At 52.4% G+C, this 21390-nt stretch overlaps 1 protein-coding gene across 8 annotated transcripts in view; it reads left to right on the forward strand.

Moving 5' to 3' along the window:
* Positions 1 to 21390, forward strand: part of CUEDC1 (CUE domain containing 1) — a 95998-nt gene that overhangs the window by 55880 nt on the left and 18728 nt on the right. For all 8 annotated transcript variants that reach the window (XM_054256237.2, XM_078374111.1, XM_078374107.1 and 5 more), the window contains 2 exons: positions 10335 to 10981; positions 16486 to 16613. In XM_054256237.2, coding sequence (XP_054112212.2) covers positions 10646 to 10981; positions 16486 to 16613 — 464 coding nt within the window. In that variant the 5' untranslated portion in view covers positions 10335 to 10645. The remainder of the gene's footprint in view (positions 1 to 10334; positions 10982 to 16485; positions 16614 to 21390) is intronic.

A 21390-nucleotide genomic window follows, 5' to 3' on the forward strand; every position in this document is an offset into this window, starting at 1 on the left:
TTTGTATTTTTTAGTAGAGACAGGGTTTTACCATATTGGCCAGGCTGGTCTCAAACTCCTGGTCTTGTTTGTGATTCACTCACCTCAGCCTCCCAAAGTGCTGGGATCATAAGCATGAGCCACTGTGCCTGGCCATAATTCAGGTTTTTAAAAATTTTGTTTTAATTCAAAAGTAAAGACAGTCTAGAAAAACTTTTCTTTAGAGACACTGTAAGTTGGAGGTTAAGAAGATCACAGACTCTAGAGCTAGACTGCTTGGATTCCAGTTCTGGCTCTGCCACTGACTGTGTGACTCTGTGTAAGTTATTTAATCTCTCTGAGCCTTACTTTTCTTTTCTGTGAAATGGATGTATTCATTGCTTTACTGTGGGGATTTGATGAGATAATGCATGCCAAGTGTATAGAAAATGCATGCATCTAGCAAGTGCTCATAGATACTTGCTATAATTATTATTAAAAAGTAATTCATGTTCATTGTGGATAATATAATATGCAAAAGACATGGCCAGGTGCAGTGGCTCATGCCTGTAATCCCAGCACTTTGGGAGGCTGAGGCGGGTGGATCACAAGGTCAAGAGATTGAGAGCATCCTGGCCAACATAGTGAAACCCCATCTCCACTAAAATACAAAAATTAGCTGGGCATGGTGGTGCATGCCTGTAGTCCCAGCTTCTTGGGAGGCTGAGGCAGGAGAATTGCTTGAACCTGGGAGGCAGAGGTGGCGGTGAGCTGAAATCACACCACTGCACTCCAGCCTGGAGCCTGGCGACAGAGTAAAAAAATAAATACAAAAAATTATTTGGCATGGTGGCACGCGCCTGTAGTCTCAGCTCCTCCAGAGGCTGAGGCAGGAGAATCACTTGAACCCCGGAGGCAGAGGTTGCAGTGAGCTGAGATTGCACCACTGCACTCCAGCCTGGGCAACGGAATGAGGCTCCATCTCAAAAAAAAAAAGCAAAAGACATAAAAATCACTGGCAATGCTATTACTTTGGTATTCTTAGTAATCCAATGATAATGGATTATTTGCATACTTTATTTTATTTATTTATTGCATATTTTATTTTTTAATTAATGAATGTCAATCAAAATTTTAAAGGTATACAAGAATCTACCGTGGAAAAGTTTCCCTGATTATCTCTTATGACCCAGTTCTCCCCAGAGGAAACCTATATTATCAGTTTCTTGTGAATCCTTTCAGAGTACACACACACACACACACACACACACACACACACACACACAGCATAATGCACTATAGTAGAGTGACTGTACTCACTGTTTTGTACCTTGCATTGTTCCCTTAGGTCTTGGGCTAAAGAGACATATTGAAATGCCTCATTTTTGTTATTGAATAGCATTATATAGAGAGAGGAGGAGGAGGATAATGTATCATAATTTCACCAGCCCTCTAGGGGTAGACTTGTAGAGTGTGTCCAGTCTTCTGCTGTTACATGATTACAAGGAATATCCTTATGCACATATGTGACACAGTTGCAAATATATCACTGTAGGTAAATTTCATAGAAGTAGAATTCCTGAATCAGTCGGTGGGTGCAAAGTGTGCCTTAGTGTGGAGGGTAGGGGCAGGGGTTGGGAGTTCTGCTTGCAGGACCCTCCTCTGCCCATTCTGAGCACTCCTTTCTAATCATGGGTTCCTTGGCCTGGATTACCTGGGCCTGTTCAGATGCTAAATTGAGGGGCATTGATTGCTGCCTGTCCCAGGGGCCCAGAGGTGTCTCCTGCTGCTGTCTAGACTTCAGAACTCAGCCTGTGGGGGAGCCTTCAGCCTGACTGCCCATAGGAGAGGCCCGGGGAGGGACAGCTGACCCCTTTTCCCAAGAAGCTGGGCCTAGGCCAGATGAGCTCATGCCTGGAGCCAGCCCAGCTTCCTTGGCCCTGTACCTGAGCTACCAGTGGCCTTCTTCCTCCAGACTGGGCCCTTTGACTTGCTAGCATGAACGTGCATGTTCCTGCCAGCCCAGTGGCGTCCCCTAGAGCTATGGCACCTGGCAGGGGAGGGGCAGCAGGGATAGTAACCCCCTTCATCCACTGAGGTTTGATCTCCTCCCAGGCACCTGAGTCAAATGTCTTGGCTGAGCTGGTCCAGGCTTTTGTTTATGGAGAGAGGGATTGTTGTGGAAATAGTCCCCAGACAGCCCAGGTTGTGGTGGAAAACAGTTGGTTGCTCAGGCAACTTGACAACTTCAGTAGGGTGGGAAAGGGTTTTGTGGAGAAACTGCTGGAGTTTTGTCTTCTCTCTTGCTTCCTGGACATAAGCACCATCCTTTATGCCTCCAGCGGCACCCAGGCACCCCCAGCCTCTCCAGGGGCAGCTCTGCACTTTAGAATTCAATTTAACTCCCAGTTACTGAGTTTCTTGCTGTGGGCCCGGCCCTGTGCTTGGCTCTAGGGAATATGGCATGGTGGTCAGCCTGATGGATATAGTGTTAACTCTAGAATCAGATCTTCTGGGTTCAAATTTCAGCGTGGCCACTTAGCTGTGTGACCTTGAACAAGTTACTCAACTCTTCTATGCCTTGTTTTTCTACTATAAGGTGGAAATCGCAGTAGTAATATGTACCTCATAGATCTGTAGAGAGGATGCAGAGTTAACATGCAATAAGGCACTATGAGGAGTAAGGAAGAAGGCAATCAGTGTTATCTATTCTCATCATGACCATTGTATTGCTAGAGGAACCAAACAAATGGCATGTTTCTCTGCTGAGGAGCCTCACCTTGGATCTTTTTCCCTGGAAGGCAGAGTTGGCTTCTTGATGGAGCCTTTTGTGGTCTACACAAATATTTGGGCCTCAGGAGCAAAGATGAATGATGTCCTTAGAGCTGAGGCTCTGGGGCCAATTTGTCTCTGGGGGAGGGACCTTGCTCACCTCCTCTGAAACAGCTTGTCTTCATCCCTGCCTTATATCTCCCACTGGCTACAGACCTGGCCACAAGTCTTGAGGCAGGAGAGAGAAAAATTAGAAAATAAAAGGTCTTTTTTAATCTAATTTTTTTGTGGTTTTTTTTTTTTTTTGGAGATAGAGTCTTGCTCTGTCACCCAGGCTGGAGTGCAGTGGCGTGATCTCAGCTCACTGCAACCTCCACCTCCCGGTTCAAGTGATTCTCCTGCCTCAACCTCCCAAGTAGCTTTGACTACAGGCATGCACCACCCCACCTGGCTAATTTTTTAATTTTTAGTAGAGATGGGGTTTCACCATGTTGGCCAGGCTGGTCTCAAACTCCTGACCTCAGATGATCCACCTGCCCTGGCCTCCCAAAGTACTGAGATTACAAGCATGAGCCACCAAGCCTGGCCTTTCTTCTGATTTTTAAAGATGAAAAACAATTTTTAAAGGAATGCCCCAGCCTTACAGAGCTAAGTGATACAGGTGGGGGTGGCACAGGTGTCATGCCATGCCCAGCCTGCACAGCACATGTGGGAGCCTTGGGAAGGCAGGGGCTGCCCCTGGCCTCACCCCTGCCAGCAGCCCTGCCGAATGGGCATGGAAACCAGATGTCCTGCTTCTCTGGGTGGCAGTGGGCCTTCTTCCTGGCAAAGAACTTTAGGAGTCCTTTTATAAGATCCTCATGTTTTACAGATGTAGAAGAGATGAGTGGTCCAGAGAAGTACCCAAAGTCACACAGATCCAGTGGCGTCTTTTCTCCAATGGCTATGCCCGAGGGTCCTCCTTGCCCTTCCTGACTGCCCCGGGGTGGGCACAGGTGTGGCTGCCCAGCAACTCTGGGGGCCTCAGGAATGAGGCTGGCTTTGTTGCAGCCTCAGCAGCTGTGGCCATTTGGGTTGAGTTTCCATTAAGCCTTTTCTGTGCCTTGGGCAGGAGCAGGAGGCTCAGCATTTAAAGGTCACCCGGCTTTTGGAGCTGCAGTGACATTAATAGCTTGGGAAGAAAACAAGCCTGTGCAGGGGCAGGAGGACAAGGCGTCTCTGTCAGGGCTGCCTGACACACACACACACACACACCGGGAGAGCCTCTATCTGTCTCTTGCTCTCCTCTCCCCTTCCTTTCTCCCCCTTTTGGGGCCTCTTCAGTACTGAAGCCAAGAAGCTCAGGCAGATTTCCCTGCACCCCACCCCTTCGGAGGTGACAATTGGCTGAGGATGCAGCTGCCCTAGCCCGGCAGCCTCTGCCATTACCCACTTGAGGTTTCCGCAGGACTCAACCACGGTTACACAAGCCTCCCAGAGTCATATGACCTCATTCTGGCCCCACTGGCTTTTGCAGCCTGGATTCCTAATGAGACAGAGTGAGCCTGGGCCCCGTCGCCCCATACGGGGAATGAGAGCACAGGCAAGCGGGTTGTCTTGCATGCCAGCTCTAATCACTTGGTCGTGGCTTGCGCAGAGGCTGTGTGGCAGAGGGTCCTGAGGTTGTGTGGGTACTATAGGACAGTAATACCCGGATAGATTAGTGATGTCTGCCAAGGACGAGGGCTAGAAGGTGGTGGCACATGTGCCACAGATCTCCCGCCTAGGACTAAACGATTTTACAACTCTGCAGGTCTGGGGTACTAAGACCCCTGGGGCAATTGGGTGGTTCTCCCTTTTAATCAATCCAAGGGTGGGGGCGGGGCACATTCTTGGGTTCTGGGAGAAAAGCCACTCTGGCCCTTTTCCTGAGAGCTGCTCAGGCCTGAGCCCTGGGATACCACCTAGTGGCCTGGCTTGGCAGTGCCACTGGGCTGGACCCAGATCTTAGGCAAGAAGCAAATCCCTCTGCAGGTAGACATCACAGCACAGATAGACCACAGATGTAAGGTCTGCTCCTTGGAGGTTTTCAGAGGACGGAGACTGGGGTGTGCAGAGACAGAGCTGGTCTGAGGAGTCCCACCTCTTTCCTGAAGCGTGACCTCTGGGTAGGACGCAGGAAGATGCTGGCGTTTGGGACCTGTGGCTTCCTGTTCTAACTCCCACTTTTCAGGGTTGGGCCCTGGTCCTCCTGGGGGGCAGAATGGAAGATCAAGTTGGATCTAGGAGGGGGTCTTCCTCCTGCCCTGTGGAGCTGGCACTGGCTTGGAAAGGGGCAGCTTGCCATCAGCCTTGTGTCCACGTCACTGGGCTGCCTGGGCCTCGACCCTCTTGTCTGTGGAGTGAGATAATAGCACATGACCCTCTATATCTTCCAGGTTTGTTGATGAGGAGGAAATGAATGTGTGGGGTAGAGAGGGCTTTGGAAGCTGAAAAGCCCTCTCCCATCATTGCTGTGAGTGCCAGGAGGAAGGGAAGGGAGGGAAACCCGTAATTATTGCACTCCTCCATCTTACCTTCCCTTCCTTACTCATTCACCTAATCAATATCTGTTGACCATGGCAGGCACCGATTCAGGCGCTGGGGATTCCACAGTGAGTATGGCAAAGCCTCTGCCTTTATGGAGCTTACATTCTAGTGGAGAAGATGTCAGTGACAAATATATAATGTCCGAGGTGGTCTGTTTCATGAGGAGGACCGGGAAGCCTAAAGGGTTAGGACACTGGGACGTTGGGGGATGGGCCTGCCTCGCTGGTCCCCACTCAAGGTGCTGGTTGAGTAGGGACCAGAAGGAAGGGAGGGAGTCATGCAGACGTGGGCGAAGTACATAGCAGGTGGTGGAAGAAGGAAGTTCAGAGGCCCCTGGGTGGGAGCGTGCTTGGCTCGTTGATCAACTAGCAAGGATCCAGGTGGCCGCAGAGAGTGAGGCTGTCTGTGTGTGTGCATGCACATTTGACAGCAAGGTCAAAAGGTGTCACGGGCAGGACCATGTGGGTTAACCACAGTAAGCTCTGGGTATTCTGGGGACATAGGAGCCATTGGGAGGTGTGGAGCAGAGGAAGAACATGATCCCTGTAATAAGGGGTCACAAGGCAGGCAAGTGGGAGGCAGGGAGCTAGGGAGGGCGTGGTAGCCGTGGAGGTGGTAAGGACTGGCCAGATTCAGAACTCATTTGGAAGACAGGGAAGACAGGCTTTGCCGTGAATTGGACATAAAGTGTAAGAGAATGAGAGCACTCCAAGATGACTCCAAAGGCTTTGGCCGGAGCCAGGGGGAGTTGCCATTAACAGAGATGGAGAAGGCAGGGGAGGAGCAGGCTGGGGTTGGAGGGAGTCACAGGTGGGATGGATCCATGTTGCTGGAGCTGTTGTTGGATGTCCAAGTGGAGGCAGCAGAGAGGCTGTGTGTGTGTGGAGTTGAGGGGAGTGCCCGCGGGAGAGGTCAGAGCACATGAGAGCCAGTGATCAGTATGCAGATGGTATTCAGGCTGGATGAGATTGCTCAGGGAGTGAGTCTAGCCCGGGAAAAGGTCCTAGGCCTGTGCCCCAGGCCACAGCAGCCTGTCTCATTGGGTGCTTATTATGCTCCCGGTACCTGTGGACATTCTGTTAATACTCCTTCCAAGGAGGTACTATCCTCATGTCTCCAAATGAGGAAGCTGAGGTTCAGACAAATGAAACCATTTCCCCAAGCTGCACAGCCTTACTAGGGTCAGAAAGTGCACCCAGGACTCTGGCTCTCGGGCCCTCACAGCCCCCAGGCAGACCCTCGCTGGGCCTGATGCAGCCGGCAGGAGGCTGGCTGGGATGACCTTGGCCAAGGCCAGATGAACTGCACTGGGGCAGCTTGCCCACCTCCCTGGGCCAAGCCGGGAGTGACTCAGGCCTTGGCTTTGTGCTCATGCTAGGAGAGGAGGTTGGCTGTTTGCCGCCCCTGCCAGGTCTGGATTCCTTCACTGGGGAGGTGGAGGGTCGCTCTGATCCTGGCTCCCTGGGACCTGGAGGAGGACCGGTGTGGGGTTTCTGCTTCTCGGTCCCCAGGTCACCCACAACCATGAGTTTAAGGGAGCCTTGGAGTCAGCCTCCAAGAGGTCTGATGAGGCCAGTGGGCTGTTGGCTTCCTTTTTTAGAAGCCAGTCAGGGCTTATCTCCCTCTGTTTCCCTGCCAGTGCTCAGCAGCTGGGGTTCTGAGAGGTGGTACTGTCTCTCCAAGGTCACAGAGCCAGCTTGGGAGCAGAGCCAAGAAACCTTGCTACCACGCTGTCTGGGTCATGTTTCCTCTGCTGAAATGTCCTCCAGGCTGTGGCCAGTCTCCTGAGCCTGGGGCACACATGGCTGAATTTCTCATACTCCTTGGCTTGTAGCCCTGTGAGCCTTACTTGGCATTTTTTTTTTTTTTCTCTTAGGAAGTGGGTTCCTAATTCTGGCCTCTCTACATACTGGCTGTGTGACTTTGGGCAATTGACCTAACCTCTCTGAACTGGTTCTCACAGCTATGAAATGGAGACAGTAACACCTATCTCATGGAGTTGTAATAAAGATTAAATGTGAAAGCACCTGGCACAAGCTTGTAAACCTGTCTCCTGCTTGCCTTAATCCTTTCACATAATTTAAACTGCTTTTCATTTGAGCAGTGTTAGTTGCAAAAGGCAGCCTGGCATGGACAACTCTGACCCTGCTCCCAGGCACGCTGCAGCCATGGCCTCGGACTCTGAGTTTAGTCAGGGGGAGAGAGGGACAGTGCTATGAGAATTGGGGGCCTCTATAGTCCCCCTGCGAGTCTCTGAGACCTTATAGAGTCCTGTGGAAGTGGTACTGCTGTAAATCAAAATGTTTCCCATTACTGTTCCTGAGCACTCTTCATCCACAGAACCACCCTTTGATAGAAAAGTCTAGACTTGGCTGGGCGCGGTGGCTCACCCCTGTAATCCCAGCACTTTGGGAGGCCGAGGCAGGCGGGTCACAAGGTCAGGAGATCAAGACCATCCTGGCCAACGTGATGAAACCCCTGTCTCTACTAAAAATACAAAAATTAGCTGGGCGTGGTGGTGCGTGCCTGTAGTCCCAGCTACTCGGGGGGCTGAGGTAGGAGAATCGCTTGAACCCGGGAGGTAGAGGTTGCAGTGAGCCAGGATGGCGCCATTGTACTCCAGCCTGGTGACAGAGTGAGACTCTGTCTCAAAAAAGAGAGAAAAGTCTAGACTTTGCCTTTACTCTGTGTGTCCTCAGGCAACTCCCTCTTAGATTTGGGTCTCTGGCTCTTTACCTGTAATGTGAGGCGGGCGGTGGGGCTGCGCTGGAGTTGTCAGCCCATTCCATTTCGTTGCCCCCTCAAGGATGTTTTCAAGGCTTTGCACCTGGGCTACATGGAAGCAGCTTCTTGAGCTGCTGTGTCTCCAGTTGCCCAGATCAGCCCGGCCTCCCCCTGGGGCTGTGAGGATCAATATTTCCTTCCAGAGGGCAGAAGGAGTTCCAGGGATTGACATCAGGTGCTGGGGAAGACTCCCCTAGAATCTCCCTACCCCATTCCCCTGCGAGGGCAGATTGACCAGTTTACCCACTACTCCTGGCTGACCCCAGCCTCCTGGGGTCTAGGCATTGTGCCGAGAATGATCTTATTTCATTCCCTTTGAAACCCCCTAAGGGGCACATCCAGATGAGGGTATGGGGCCGTGGAGAAGATAGGAGATGCGTCTGAGGCCCCACAGCTGGGAGTGTAGAGAAGGAACTGCAGCCCCATCTGAACTGGTGTGGGCAGCAGGAGTGCGGGAGGGCTTCTGGGCTTCTCAACACTCAGAGAGGCCCAGAGCCCGAGGGAGCTGTCCAGAGGGCTGCTAATGGGTAAAACATAGGCTCTGCCATCTTCCTTCTTCTTCTCCTGGGGGTGGAAGCTACCTGGGAGTCTGAGGCAGGAGAATCCCTCAAACCTGGGAGGTGAAGGTTACAGTGAGCTGAGATCACACCACTGCTCCAGCCTGGGCAACAGAGTAAGACTCTGTCAAAAAAAAAAAAAAAAAAAAAAAGCCGAGGGTGGTGGTACATGCCTGTAATCCCAGCACTTGGGAGGCCAAGGCGGGTGGATCACCTGAGGTCAGGAGTTTGAGACCAGCATGGCCAACATGGCAAAACCCTGTCTTTACTAAAAATACAAAAATTGGCCGGGCGTGGTGGCAGGCGCCTGTAATCCTAGCTACTCAGGAGGCTGCAGGAGAATCACTTGAACCCAGAAGATGGAGGCTGCAGTGATCTGAGATCGCACCATTGCACTCCAGCCTGCGCAAGAGGAGTGAGACTCCATCTCAAAAAAATAATAAAATAAAATAAAATATAAAGCTGCCACTTTTTTTACAATTAACAAAATTACTCTAAGGTCTGGAATAAGCATGAGAAAGTCAGAAGTTGGCTTTTAGGCACATTCCATTCTCAGTGGTCTGTGCTAACGGAAATGCAACCTTGGCAGTGATTGACATGCCTGGTTTTGAGTGGGCTGGGCGATTTTCTGTGGCAGATTTAGGCTCCTCATTATGCTTGATCTTCAGTTCTACCCATACATGTTGTCAGGACACTGTGCTGGCCCTGGGGGCTGAGGGACACACTGGCTGGGGCAGGGGAACTGGGCTTGATGGAGATAAGAACAGAAGTTAGGGTGTATATGGTTTCTCAAGACAACTTTGAGAAAAAACTTCTAGGATTTTTAAAACTACGTAAGAACACTGAGTGTTCCATAAGAACAAACGTGTCTGTGATATAAAACATGTCAGCCTGACACCGGGGTACAGATAATGAAGTTTAGGGATTGACAATGGCCCTGCGTCTCTGCTTCTCTCTGCTGGGCTGGTCAGAGGAGTGGACTGAGTTTTAGGGCCTGACATGAGTTTTCCAAGAGTGGGAACTGGGCCTCCCCTATGCCCCGGAGGCTCTGCCAGGATGGAACTCTGTTTCCTCTCTCGGGCTGGAAGCTCCCGGTGATACTGGCAAGTCCCGTTTCTCATCTCTGCTGTCCCTGGGGTTCCTTGGAACTCTGCCTGAGATGCCTGCCCTGGTGGTGGGACCTCGATGTTGGGGCACTGAGGTGGGCAAATGAGGAGAATAGGGACTAGAGATCAGAGAGGCAGGATGTCTTTAAACAGCCCCTCCTTCCTCAATCAGGTCTTCAGGGGTCCTTGGCACTACACGTAATGGTAAAGACCAGTGGCTCGGAGGCTGTATGTCCCAGGTTCAAATTCTGGCTCCTCCACCAACTCAGCATCTATGCCTCAGTTTTCCCATCTGCAACATGGGAATACTAGTACCTACATCATAGTATTGTCATGAGTTGGCCCACATAGAGCACTTAGGCTGGCACCCGGCACTGAGGAAGCACTTGCTAACTGGTAGCTGTCCTGTGCTAGTAAAGAACTGTGGGAGTTTCTTACTGCAGCTGGGGAGAAAGCAGGAGGGAGAAGGAGGTCTCCCCTGTGCGTGGTAGGGGACGCGCTTCCTTGCCCTCATTTCTTAATGGCCCTTGGCTGCCACCCTGAGCTCATGTTTGTTAGCCTTGGCCCTGACTATCTCCCTTGGTTTCAGGTGGGACCATCCGTGGAGCCGGTGCCAGGATGCCCCGGGGGTGTGGATGACCAGCCGTCCAGCCCCAGCACGGCCCGGGCCGCATGCCACTGCCCCGCGTGGACCGCTCTCCGAGGGCCGCCTGGACCCGCACCCATAGTCTCCTGACCCGGGGCCCTCGGCAGCCCCTTCCTGCCTGGCCGCCCAGGGCGGAGGAGGCGCAGGAGTGAGCTGCTCAAGCCCTCGGAGCAAGCAAACGCTGACGGCGGAAAGACCCTGGGGAAGGGGCTTTGCGGCCGGCTAGAAACATTTTCCCCAAGCGGCTCCGCAAAATGACCAGCCTGTTCCGTCGGAGCAGCAGCGGCAGTGGCGGTGGCGGTACCGCGGGGGCGCGCGGGGGCGGGGGAGGGGGAGGCGCGGCCGCCCCCCAGGAGCTCAACAACAGCCGGCCGGCCCGCCAGGTGCGCCGCCTGGAGTTCAACCAGGCCATGGATGACTTCAAGACCATGTTCCCCAACATGGATTACGACATCATTGAATGCGTGCTGCGCGCCAACAGTGGCGCGGTGGACGCCACCATCGACCAGCTGCTGCAGATGAACCTGGAGGGCGGGGGCAGCGGCGTCTATGAGGATAGCTCCGACTCCGAGGACAGCATCCCTCCGGAGGTAGGGGCGCGGCCCGGGTAATTCACCACCTGCTCCAACCACCGGTGGAGCCTCTAAGAGGGCCTGGGTTACTCCGCTGTCTGGTTTCTGATTGGCAAGCAGCCTTACTTCCCCTAGGAAAAAGGTTCACCGACCATCCGTCAGTGACCTTATTTTATGGGCAGAAATCATGCAGTCATTCAGCAAACACTGAGCACCCACTCCATGGTGTGCGAGGCGTGGCACTAGACCCCGAGTCAGGAGGCATCAGAATCAAGGTGCTTGTTAAAAATGCAGGTACCCAGACCCCACCCAAACGTACTAAACTCCACTTCCAGGCCTGGAGTCCGCTAGTGTGGCCAAATCAGATCAAGTTTCCGCCCTCCTGGAGCTCACAGTCCAGTATGGACTAGAAGCGCACGAGTGGTACTGACGGCCGGAGTGATAAGTGCTCCATGGTGACGTGGAAGCAGCAGAAAGGGGCGGCTTCCCAGAGGAAGCTAAGCCGAGACTCTAAGCTGAGACCCAAAGGAAGAGCGAAGCCGGGGGAAGGGTGTGCACGGAAAGGGAACAGCTCCTGAAAAAGCTGGGAGGTGAAATCGCGCCTGACTGGCTGGGGAACTGGCTGCAGGACCATCTTCAGGGTTCTAGAGTGAGAGGAGACCAATGAGCTTGACAAAGTCTGACGCTGAGAAAAAGTGTGGCTGTATCCTGGGAGCTTGGCCACCGAAAGGGAGTGAGGAATCAGACTTGCCAGTTAAATCCCTCTCACTGCGGCCTGATGGAGGCGGTAGTGAGCCATAGCCAAGCCATAGCCCAGGGAAGTGGCTGGAGACAGGGGACCTGCCTATTGCATCAGTACCCACCTGCTGGAGGTGGAGAGTCCTTCCCAGTCCCACCCAAGGGTTCAGTGGACGTCTGGTCCCCCAGTCGCAGCAGAGCCTGAGGTGCTTGGTGCAGAAGGCTGAGGCATGCAGAGGCGGATAATGAGAAGGTTGCTGTCCACAGGGCCATCTGGGACATGCACCATGGATAAGCCCAGGACCCAGCAGGAGGGATTTAACTCCACTCTTATATTGAGTCCTGACCTGTGACAGGCATCATCGTCCTAAGTGTCATCTCTTTTTATTCTTCTTCTTCTTCTTTTTTTTTTGAGACAGAGTCTTCCTCAGGCTGGAGTACAATGGCACTATATCTCAGCTCACTGCAACCTTCGTCTCCTGGGTTCAAGTGATTCTCCTGCCTCAGCCTCCTGAGTAGCTGGGATTACAGGGCACATGCCATCATGCTCAGCTAATTTTTGTAGTTTTTGGTAGAGACAGGGTTTCACCATGTTGGTCAGGCTGGTCTCAAATTCCTGACCTCAGGTGATCCACCTGCCTTGACCTCCCAAAGTGCTCAGATTACAGGCATGAGCCACCGCGCCTGGCCCGATATGTCATCTATTCTAAGCCTCACAAACTTTGCGACAAGGTGTTATTATTACCCTCGTTCCCTGTTCTCTATCAGTCATCCTGCAGGACGAAGTCTCCTTGCTTTTCCTCCTTACTGGATGCTGCTGAGACTTCTCCTGGGGTGGAGAAGCTCTCTTGGCAAAGACATCTGGCTTATCCCTGGTCACCTGCAGCACCCAGGACAATCCAGGCACATAGCAAGCACTGGGGAGTGTTTGTTGAATGAATACATGTTGCTGCTGTCTTTGTGCAGTTTTCTATTTTCTGTCTCCTTGGGAGGCCACTCCTTTGACCTACTTGGAGTAGGTGGTGGAAGGAGTATTGGAAAATACGGATGCTTTTTGTAGAAAGAAGGAGAGAGAGAGAGAGAGAGATAGAGAGTGTGTGTGTGTGTGTGTGTGTGTGTGTGTGTGTGTGTTTGCAGATAGAGTTGACCATTGAACAATGCAGGGCTTGGGGCAGTGAATTCCCCCATGCAGTCAAAAATCCACTTTTGAATATAACTTTTGTTTCTCCCAGAAATTGACTACTAATAGCCTGTTGTTGACCTTCAGTCTTACTGTTAAAAACAGTTGATTAGGCCTGGCGTGGTGGCCCACGCCTGTAATCCAAGCACTTTGGAGGCCAAGGCGGGCGGATCACCTGAGGTTGGGATTTCAAGACCAGCCTGACCAACATGGTGAAACCCCGACTTGAAAAAAAAATTAAATTAAAAACAGTTGATTAGTATATATTTCGTATGCTGTATGTAGCGTATACTGTATTTCTACACTAAAGTAAGGTAGAGAGAAGAAAATGTTAAGAAAATCATAAGCAAGAGAAAATACGTTTTCTATTCATCAAGTGGAAGTAGATCATGGTAAAGGGCTTCATCCTCATGGTCTCACACCGAGTAGGCTGAGGAGGAGGAGGGAGAAGAGAGGTTGGTCTTGCTGTCTCAGGGTTGGTGGATGTGGAAGAAAATCTGCCTGTAAGTGGACTCGTGCAGTTCAAACTCACGTGATTCGAGGGTCAACTGTACATGCATTAAGTGTGACCTGGAAAGAAAGCTCCCTGCCAGCTCTGACCCTTTCTGCAGTCTGACTTGCCCTGACAGTCTGGCAGGGAGGGTAATATTTCCTCCTTTGTCCACGGCCCCCACAGCCCTGTGAACCTCTGTGAGGCGTCACCACTCCCTAGGCAGGCCCTTGCTGTGTGCGCTTCTGTTTCTCTAAGAATCTTGCTTTCCAAATTGAGCCCCCGCCCGGTAACCCTTCCCTCCCTCGGCAGTCTCCCCAACCCCCTACCTTTGGAACTCTGCCTGGGCCCATAGGCAGGCAGCTCCTGAGCCAGCGGAAAGTGCTTCAGAAAATTTATGAGCCGCAGCTGGGATGACAATAACTGCTGACTGGAAAAAGCCCCCTTTCTGGGGGCTGATAGATGGTGGGCTGGCCCAAGGGGTATCCTTGCCATGGAGAAATATCTCCTGTCAGATAAATGGCCCAGACCCTGCTCCCTGGAGCACCTGGCAGGCATCCATCACCCACAAAGTTAAGCCAGGGGGCCACAGAGCCCAAAACTTCAGCACCTTTAGAGCCAGAAGAACAACCTCTTTGTGGCTGGTGAGGATGAGGGGAAAGGCCAGGGAGGCCAGCAGCGCTGCTGGGGCTATTCTTGGGACTCAGGGCCCTGCATTCTGGAGCTTGCCTGGCTGGCCGCCTGCCTCCTCTGTTTCCCAAGTCCTCTCCAGGAGGCTCTGATGCACGTCTGGTCTTGCTGCCCTGGGAGGCTGTGCAGAGGAGTGGGAGGGGGCCTCCTGGTGTGGCTGGGGAGGCCTGATCACCTTTGAGTCTGGTGGGCTGACAGCTGCTGGCCATGGTCAGAGGAAGTCCCAAGCAGCTTCCCTCAGGGGACAGTTTCTACTGAGCTCTCCTCCCCTCCTCACCCACCGCACCCAGACCCAGGTCAGTGGAAACAGTCCAGGCCAGCCACCGAGACCTGCCACTTCTGGCCTTAAGGCCACAGCCCAGAGTCCTGTCCCTCAGAGCAGATGGTCTGGGAAGCGGGGCACCTGGGCTGGGGGACAGCAGCAGCAAGTTCTCTAAGTACACCAGGGACTCGCTGAGCCACTGTCCTGTGCCAGGGAGCAGGAGCAGTGCACTTACAGCATTCTCTCTCTTTTTTCCTTTCTTGTGGAAATTTGGGGTAAGCAGAGCAGTGGCCTGCCAAGCGCTGCATTCTTCTTTTCCTGCGAAAGCATCTGTTTAAATACTTTCCGCCTCAAAGGAAAGAACGTCAGTGCATTCCAGGGCTGGAGGCCTCCTTGGGTTGAGCTAGCTGTGTGTGTGCAGAGCACTGCAGAGTACATGTGTGTGCATGTGTGTATGTGTGTGTGCATGTGCATGTGCATGTGTGTGCATGTATGTGTGTATGTGTGTCGTGCATGTGTGTATGTGCGTGTGCACATGTGCATGTGTGTGTGCATGTGTGTGTTTGTGTGTGTGTGCGTGTGTGTGTTTGTGTGTGTGTGTATGTGTGATCACATGCACAGGCTCACCTCCCTACCCACCAGATGCCCCTGGGAGGCTGTGTGCTGGGCATGGCTGGTCTCAGAGCAGAGATGTGCCAATGCAGCCTGGCCCAGCCCAGGCTTATACAGGCAGAGTTATGATGATGACTTTTGCAAACTCACTTGAGGTCTGGGGACTCTGGGGCACCTTCACAACCTCTGAGCTCCTCCCATGTTCTTTGATCTTGGAGGAGATGGGAACAGAGCTGTGAGGGGAGTGAGTAGGAGCCGAAGGTGTAGGCCAGGCTGGGCTGTGTGGTGAGGAATCTCCCAGTCAGGGGTCCCGTCTACTGTCCCAGACTTCTCTCTGGGTCTCTGGGGAAGAGTCTAGGTCGGTCAGTGGAGCAGGAACCCCAGACTTTGCCTAGCTGTTAGCCTCTCCCTGTCCTTCTTCTTGGCTCTTGGATAAAGACAAGAGCTTGGGAAGGAGAGCAGGCATCCCGGGTACACCCCTTGCTACTCTCTGTCCTGAGAGTCCAACCTGAGTGTGCAGCCAGTGCACCTGAAGGAAAGACTCTTGGGCTGGGCATGGTGTAGCTGGGACTCATGCCTGTAATCCCAGCACTTCGGGAGGCCGAGGCAGGTGGATCGCCTGAGGTCAGGAGTTTGAGACCAGCCTGACTAACATGGTGAAACCTCATCTCTACTAAAAGTACAAAAATTAGCCTGGCATGGTGGCAGGCACTGGTAGTCCCAGCTGCTCGGGAGGCTGAGGCAGGAGAATCGCTTGAACCTGGAAGGCGGAGGTTTCAGTGAGCCAAGATCACATCACTGCACTCCAGCCTGGGTGACGGAGCAAGACTCTGTCTTAAAAAAAAAAACAAGCAAACAAAAAAGAAAGATCCTTGTGGTCCAAGTTGAAGACTCAGTTCTAAAACACTTGTGGATTTGCCATGTCGCTTAGCCTTGGCCTCAGTTTCCTTCTGTGTAAGATGGGATAATGAGCCATATCCTACTGCTCCAGGTTGTCTGAGGTTAAGATGAGATCAGAGATGTGGAGGTTCTTTGAGAGAGGGTATGAATGATGCTATCAAAGAAGAGCGTGGGTCGAGGAGCACATGAGTCACAGGCATGCGGCTCGGTGGAGTTTCACAGTGTGAATAGATCATATTATCAGCATCAGCTCAAGAACCATCATCCTGAGAACCTGGAGTGCCCTGGTGTCCGTTCCCACCCTTAGCCGCCCCGTCGAGGGCACGCCGCTCTGACCCTGAGCACTGTATGTTTGACTGCCTGCATTTGAACTGCGCGTGGAGGGAGAATGCTGCTGTGAACACTCTTTTGGGGACAAACACTTTGATGTCTGTGGACTGTGCTAGAACTGGAGGGTCAGAGTAGCTGTGTGTTTAACTTTTTCAAAAAGGCACCTTTCTAAGGTGGTTGATTTTATCGATTTACACCCCTATCAGCAACACGGAGCTCCCTTATTATACACCCGCCCTCCCACACTTGGTTTTGTCTAAATGGTATTTAAATTCAAGGAGGGATGATTAATAAGTCTTTCTCTGTTGCCTCTGATTTAGATCTTGGAGAGGACTTTGGAACCCGACAGCTCAGATGAAGAGCCCCCGCCTGTGTACTCACCACCAGCCTACCACATGCACATGTTTGACCGGCCCTACCCTCTGGCTCCACCGACTCCGCCTCCCCGGTGAGGATCTGTCTTGTCTCAGAGCGCAGGGAGGTAGGGAAGAGGATCAGTGGCTGGGGCTGTGCACGAACAACGGGAAACTTGGCTGGATCCCTCAGTACATTCTCAAAGAACAGGCTTCTACTGCAGCAAGAGACATTTTAGCTAGATCCCAAGGAGAACTTGCAAAATGTAAGGATTGCAAGAACACATATTTCCTAGATTCCTACTCTGGGCTAGGTGGTGTGTCTCGTACCATATGGGACACAGAGCTAAGTAAAACTCAGCCTCTGCTTTCTGGGAGCTTTTAGTCAAGGGAGATGCCAGAGTAGAAATGACAAATATAGGGACTGTGTACTGACACTTCCCCCCCAAACCCACAGCAAACACTACTGATTAATCACTGTGCTCTTTCCTGCTGAGTCAACACCGAGCCTCAGATCCCCATCAACACAGAGCACAGCATTCCCAGCTAGTCATCAGTAATTGATGGAATGGCTATCTGCCATCCTTGGGCTAGGGATGTTGTGGGGATTTTTAAGCAATGACAGCAAGTTGCTTTGGTTGGGGTATTTTGATAACGGGAAGCAGGGAGGTAGACTGCAAAGTCCCTGGAAACGTCTTCCAGGTTAGAAGCTCTGTAATTTGGAAGTTTAAAATGAAGCTAGGCTGGGCCTGGTGGCTCTTGAACTCCTGACCTCAGGTGATCCGCCCGTCTTGGCCTCCCGAAGTGCTTGTATTACATGCGTGAGCCACCATGCCCGGCCATGGGCCTGGTGGCTCACATCTGTAATCCCAGCACTTCGGGAGGCCAAGGTGGGCAGATCACTTGAGGTCAGGAGTTTGAGAAACAGCCTGGCCAACACTGTGAAACCTCGTGTCTACTAAAAACACAAAGATTAGCTGGGCATTGTGGTACACACCTGTAAGTCCAGCTACTTGGGAGTCTGAGGCAGGAGAATTGCTTGAACCCGGGATGTGGAGGTTTCAGTGAGCTGAGATGGTGCCACTGTACTCCAGCCTGGGAACAGAGCGAGACTCCCATCTCAATCAATCAATCAATCAATCAATCAATCAAATGAAACTAGTTGGCAACAAGGTCCCATGGGTCTCTGGGGTGCTTGTTTTTCTAGGCTGCACGTTTGCGCTGGGGCTGCTGGAGCTGGGGTGTGGTGGCCTCTTTGCCCTAGAGCTGCTGTTTCTTAGAATGGCTCAGGCCTGGAGTAGTGAGGGGCTGGGGAGATGATGGAAGAGGGTACCTGCCCCAGTTGGATCTTCTCTTCTAGAGCAGTGGTGGAGAACTCTGTTATCATGCAAGTATAGCTAGCATTGACTAAGCACCCTTCCAATGCCAGAAGCGGAGAAGGTTCTTTTTTTTTTTTTTTTTGAGATGGAGTTTCGCTCTCATTACCCAGGCTGGAGTGCAATGGCGCGATCTTGGCTCACCGCAACCTCTGCCTCCTGGGTTCAGGCAATTCTCCTGCCTCAGCCTCTCGAGTAGCTGGGACTACAGGCGCCCACCACCGTGCTCAGCTCATCTTTTGTATTTTTAGTAGAGACAGGGTTTCACCATGTTGACCACGATGGTCTGGATCTCTTGACCTCGTGATCCACCCGCCTCAGCCTCCCAAAGTGCTGGGATTACAGGCGTGAGCCACCGTGCCCGGCTGCAGAGAAGGTTCTTTACCGACACCATCACATTGAATGAAAAGGTGGGCACTGTTGTCATCATCCCTATTTATGGACGAGGAAACTGAGCCTTGAGCGGTTTCATAGCTTCCCCAAGATGAAGAGCTGGAGTTGGAATCCAGGTCACGCTAACTTGCAGCCTGTCACCCTTCACTGCCCTATCCTGTCACCTCCCTAATGAGAAAAATCTCTGTGATTGCAGCTTAGGGAGCTCATAGAGTCCTAGAAAGTTACTGAGGGGAGGAGGGAGGGAAGTGTTTTGAGTCAGGGACAGGAACAGAGCTGGGATCTTTATCACGAGTGGTACCAGGAGCTGGCAGGCTGTACTGGAGTGGGAGGTGGGGAGTGAGTGGTGGGTCTGGGTGGGGCCTGGGCAGGGTGGGAAAAACAGACCGCTTCCATCTAACTCCACAGGGCTCTGGGATGGACCACAGAGCCCAGGGCTACATGATTTTCCTTTGAGTTTTTTTTTTTTTTTGGTGGGATGGAGTTTCACTCTGTCATCCAGACTGGAGTGCAGTGACACGATCTCTGCTCACTCCTATCTCTGCCTCCCAGGTTCAAGCTATTCTCCTGCCTCAGTCTCCTGAGTAGCTGGGATTATGGGCATGTGCCACCACACCCAGCTAACTTTTATTTTCAGTTGAGACGGGGTTTCACCATGTTGGCAGGCTGGTCTTGAACTCCTGACCTGAGGTGATTCACCCACCTTGGGGGCCTCCCAAAGTGCTGGGATTACAGATGTGAGCCACTGTGCCTGCCCCTGCCTCCACCTTTTTTTTTTTTTCAATATCCCAATATGCTTTTACAAGAAGTTCAACTGAGGCCATAAGAGAAAGGATTTATTTTCTTCTTTAAATAGAAACAGTCTCATGATGTTGCCCATGGTGAATTTGAACTCTGGGCTCTGGCAATCCTCCCACCTCAGCCTCCAGGGTAGCTGGGACTATAGGACATGCCATCATGCTTGGCTGAAAATCCCAGTATAAATACATTATGAGATCCACACCCCCTCCCTACTTTGCCTGGGTGTTCAGCCTGCTGTGGGTGGGGGACAGGACTGTGTAGCCCAGCGATGGGAGCCCCACTTGGGGGCAAGGTAACCTCAGCACTAGACCAAGGCTCAGGAGGCCTTATTCAGACCCTGTGGGCTTTAGACAAGTTACTGCTCTTGCTTGAGGTTCTGGAACCTGACTCAGGAAATGAAGGCGTTGCAGGGCTAGTAGTGAATGTGTGAGAAGAACTTGCCTTATGGAGTTAGATGGAAGCGGTCTGTTTTCCCCACCCCTTCCTTCAGCTGCCTAGCTTAGGATTCTTCAGGCACCTTTGCTGTGTGGCCTTTGGCTCATTGCTTAACCTCTTTGAGCTTCATTTGCCTCACCTGAAACGGGAATAGTAATTTCTACCTTAGCACTCCAGGAGGATTGAATGAGATGTGTGTGGAGCACTCAGCACAGTCCCAGATGTAGACCAGACCCATAATCAGTGGTTTACTGCTCCCTCCTGTCTGCCAGCTATACTCGCTGGCCTCTGAGTTCAGCTGTAACATTGAGCATTGAGACCAGGGGCAAGGCTTCCCCCAGAGGCTAGTCTTCAGCAGAGGCATGGGTCCCTTTGCCCCAGGATGGCTCTGCTAGATCTGGGCCTCTAGGCCATCTCCAGTGCCTCGTCCATTCCCTCCATCCAGGATATTCATTTCCAGCATTTACTGAGTTGCCTGTTGTATGCAGATGCTAAGCCGTGTGTGATGAGGAGGTGAGCTCGGCATTGCTGGACCATATGTATAAACCATGTGCTGAGCCATGTGTGTGATGAGGAGGTGAGCTCGGCATTGCTGGACCATGTGTGTGAGCCATGTGCTGAGCCGTGTGTGTGATGAGGTCAGCTCGGCATTGCTGGACCGTGTGTGAGTCATGTGCTGAGCTGTGTATGTGAACCATGTGCTGAGGCGTGTGTGTGATGTGGAGGTGAATACAGCATTGCCTGTTTCCCCACCCACTGCCAAGGAGATCGGGGTCTAGAGAAGCCGAAGACATGGGGGCAGGTAAGGCTGCCAGGAGAAACTGATGTCCAGGCTGTGAGCTGAAGACCACATGGCAGAAATCTAGAGAAGCAGAGGACAGGGAGGTGCTCCGGCAAAGGAGCAGCATGTGCGGTGGCCTGGAGACAGGAAAGAGGGCCCATGTGGGACCTCCTGGAAGTATCTAACTGCAGGTGAGACTGGACGGGCAGGCAGATCAAGGGCCCTGTGGTCCTCCAAGGAGCTTCCATCTTCTCTTGCAGCCAGTGGGAGCCTTTCAAGGGCCTTAAGCTGCAGAGTGACACCACCAGGTTCGTGTTTTAGGAATCTAAAATCTGGCTACTGAGGGAGATCAGATTTGAGTAGGGAAGTGGCCTGCCCCCTTCTGCCACCTCCAGTCACTGGGGTGCTGAGAGCCTGTGTATGGGGCAGAGTTTGGGAACATGAGCATTGTCCTGCTAGGGCACAGAGGTAGGCAGCCCCAGGAGCATGCTTCAAATGTCACCATCCCTGGGCCCAGGTTTTATCTGGATGATCTGTGTGTCCTGGGACATGGCCTGAACCCGTTCTGGACCTCAATGTACTGTTTTTACCAAAAATCGTATCTGGGAGGCCATCATGTCTGATGTTCCATGGGTAAACCTGGGGGTTCGATGGGGCTTGAAGTTGTAGTTTTGGGGTCCAGAGGCAGAGGCTCTGGGCTGGGAAATCCTCCCCAGCTTCGATCTCCTTCCCCTCCCCCAACCTATCTTTCCCTCCATCTGTCTGAAAGAAAGTCGGTCTCTGAGACCCAGGGGACCCCTCCACACAGGCCGCCTGCTGTTTTTCCGTTAAAATTACAGCCTTGGAAGTTTTTTTTATTTGCGCCTCAGCTCATTTCTGACATTCCTTTCCGACCACAATGGAGTTGCCTGGGCTGCCTGTGCTCAGGGCCCCCAGCTCAGGCAGCTGTGGGCTGACCTCATCTCTACCAGTGCCAGGCAAGGCGCCGGGAGGGGGCTGGGTTTGGCCTTCCTACAGGACCACAGACCCAGCAGCAAGGGAAACTCAGCCGAGAACAGGGAACTCCTCCATCTTGTCCCGTTCTCC

Source organism: Callithrix jacchus, chromosome 5, assembly GCF_049354715.1.
Source record: "Callithrix jacchus isolate 240 chromosome 5, calJac240_pri, whole genome shotgun sequence".
Lineage (NCBI taxonomy): Eukaryota > Metazoa > Chordata > Mammalia > Primates > Cebidae > Callithrix > Callithrix jacchus.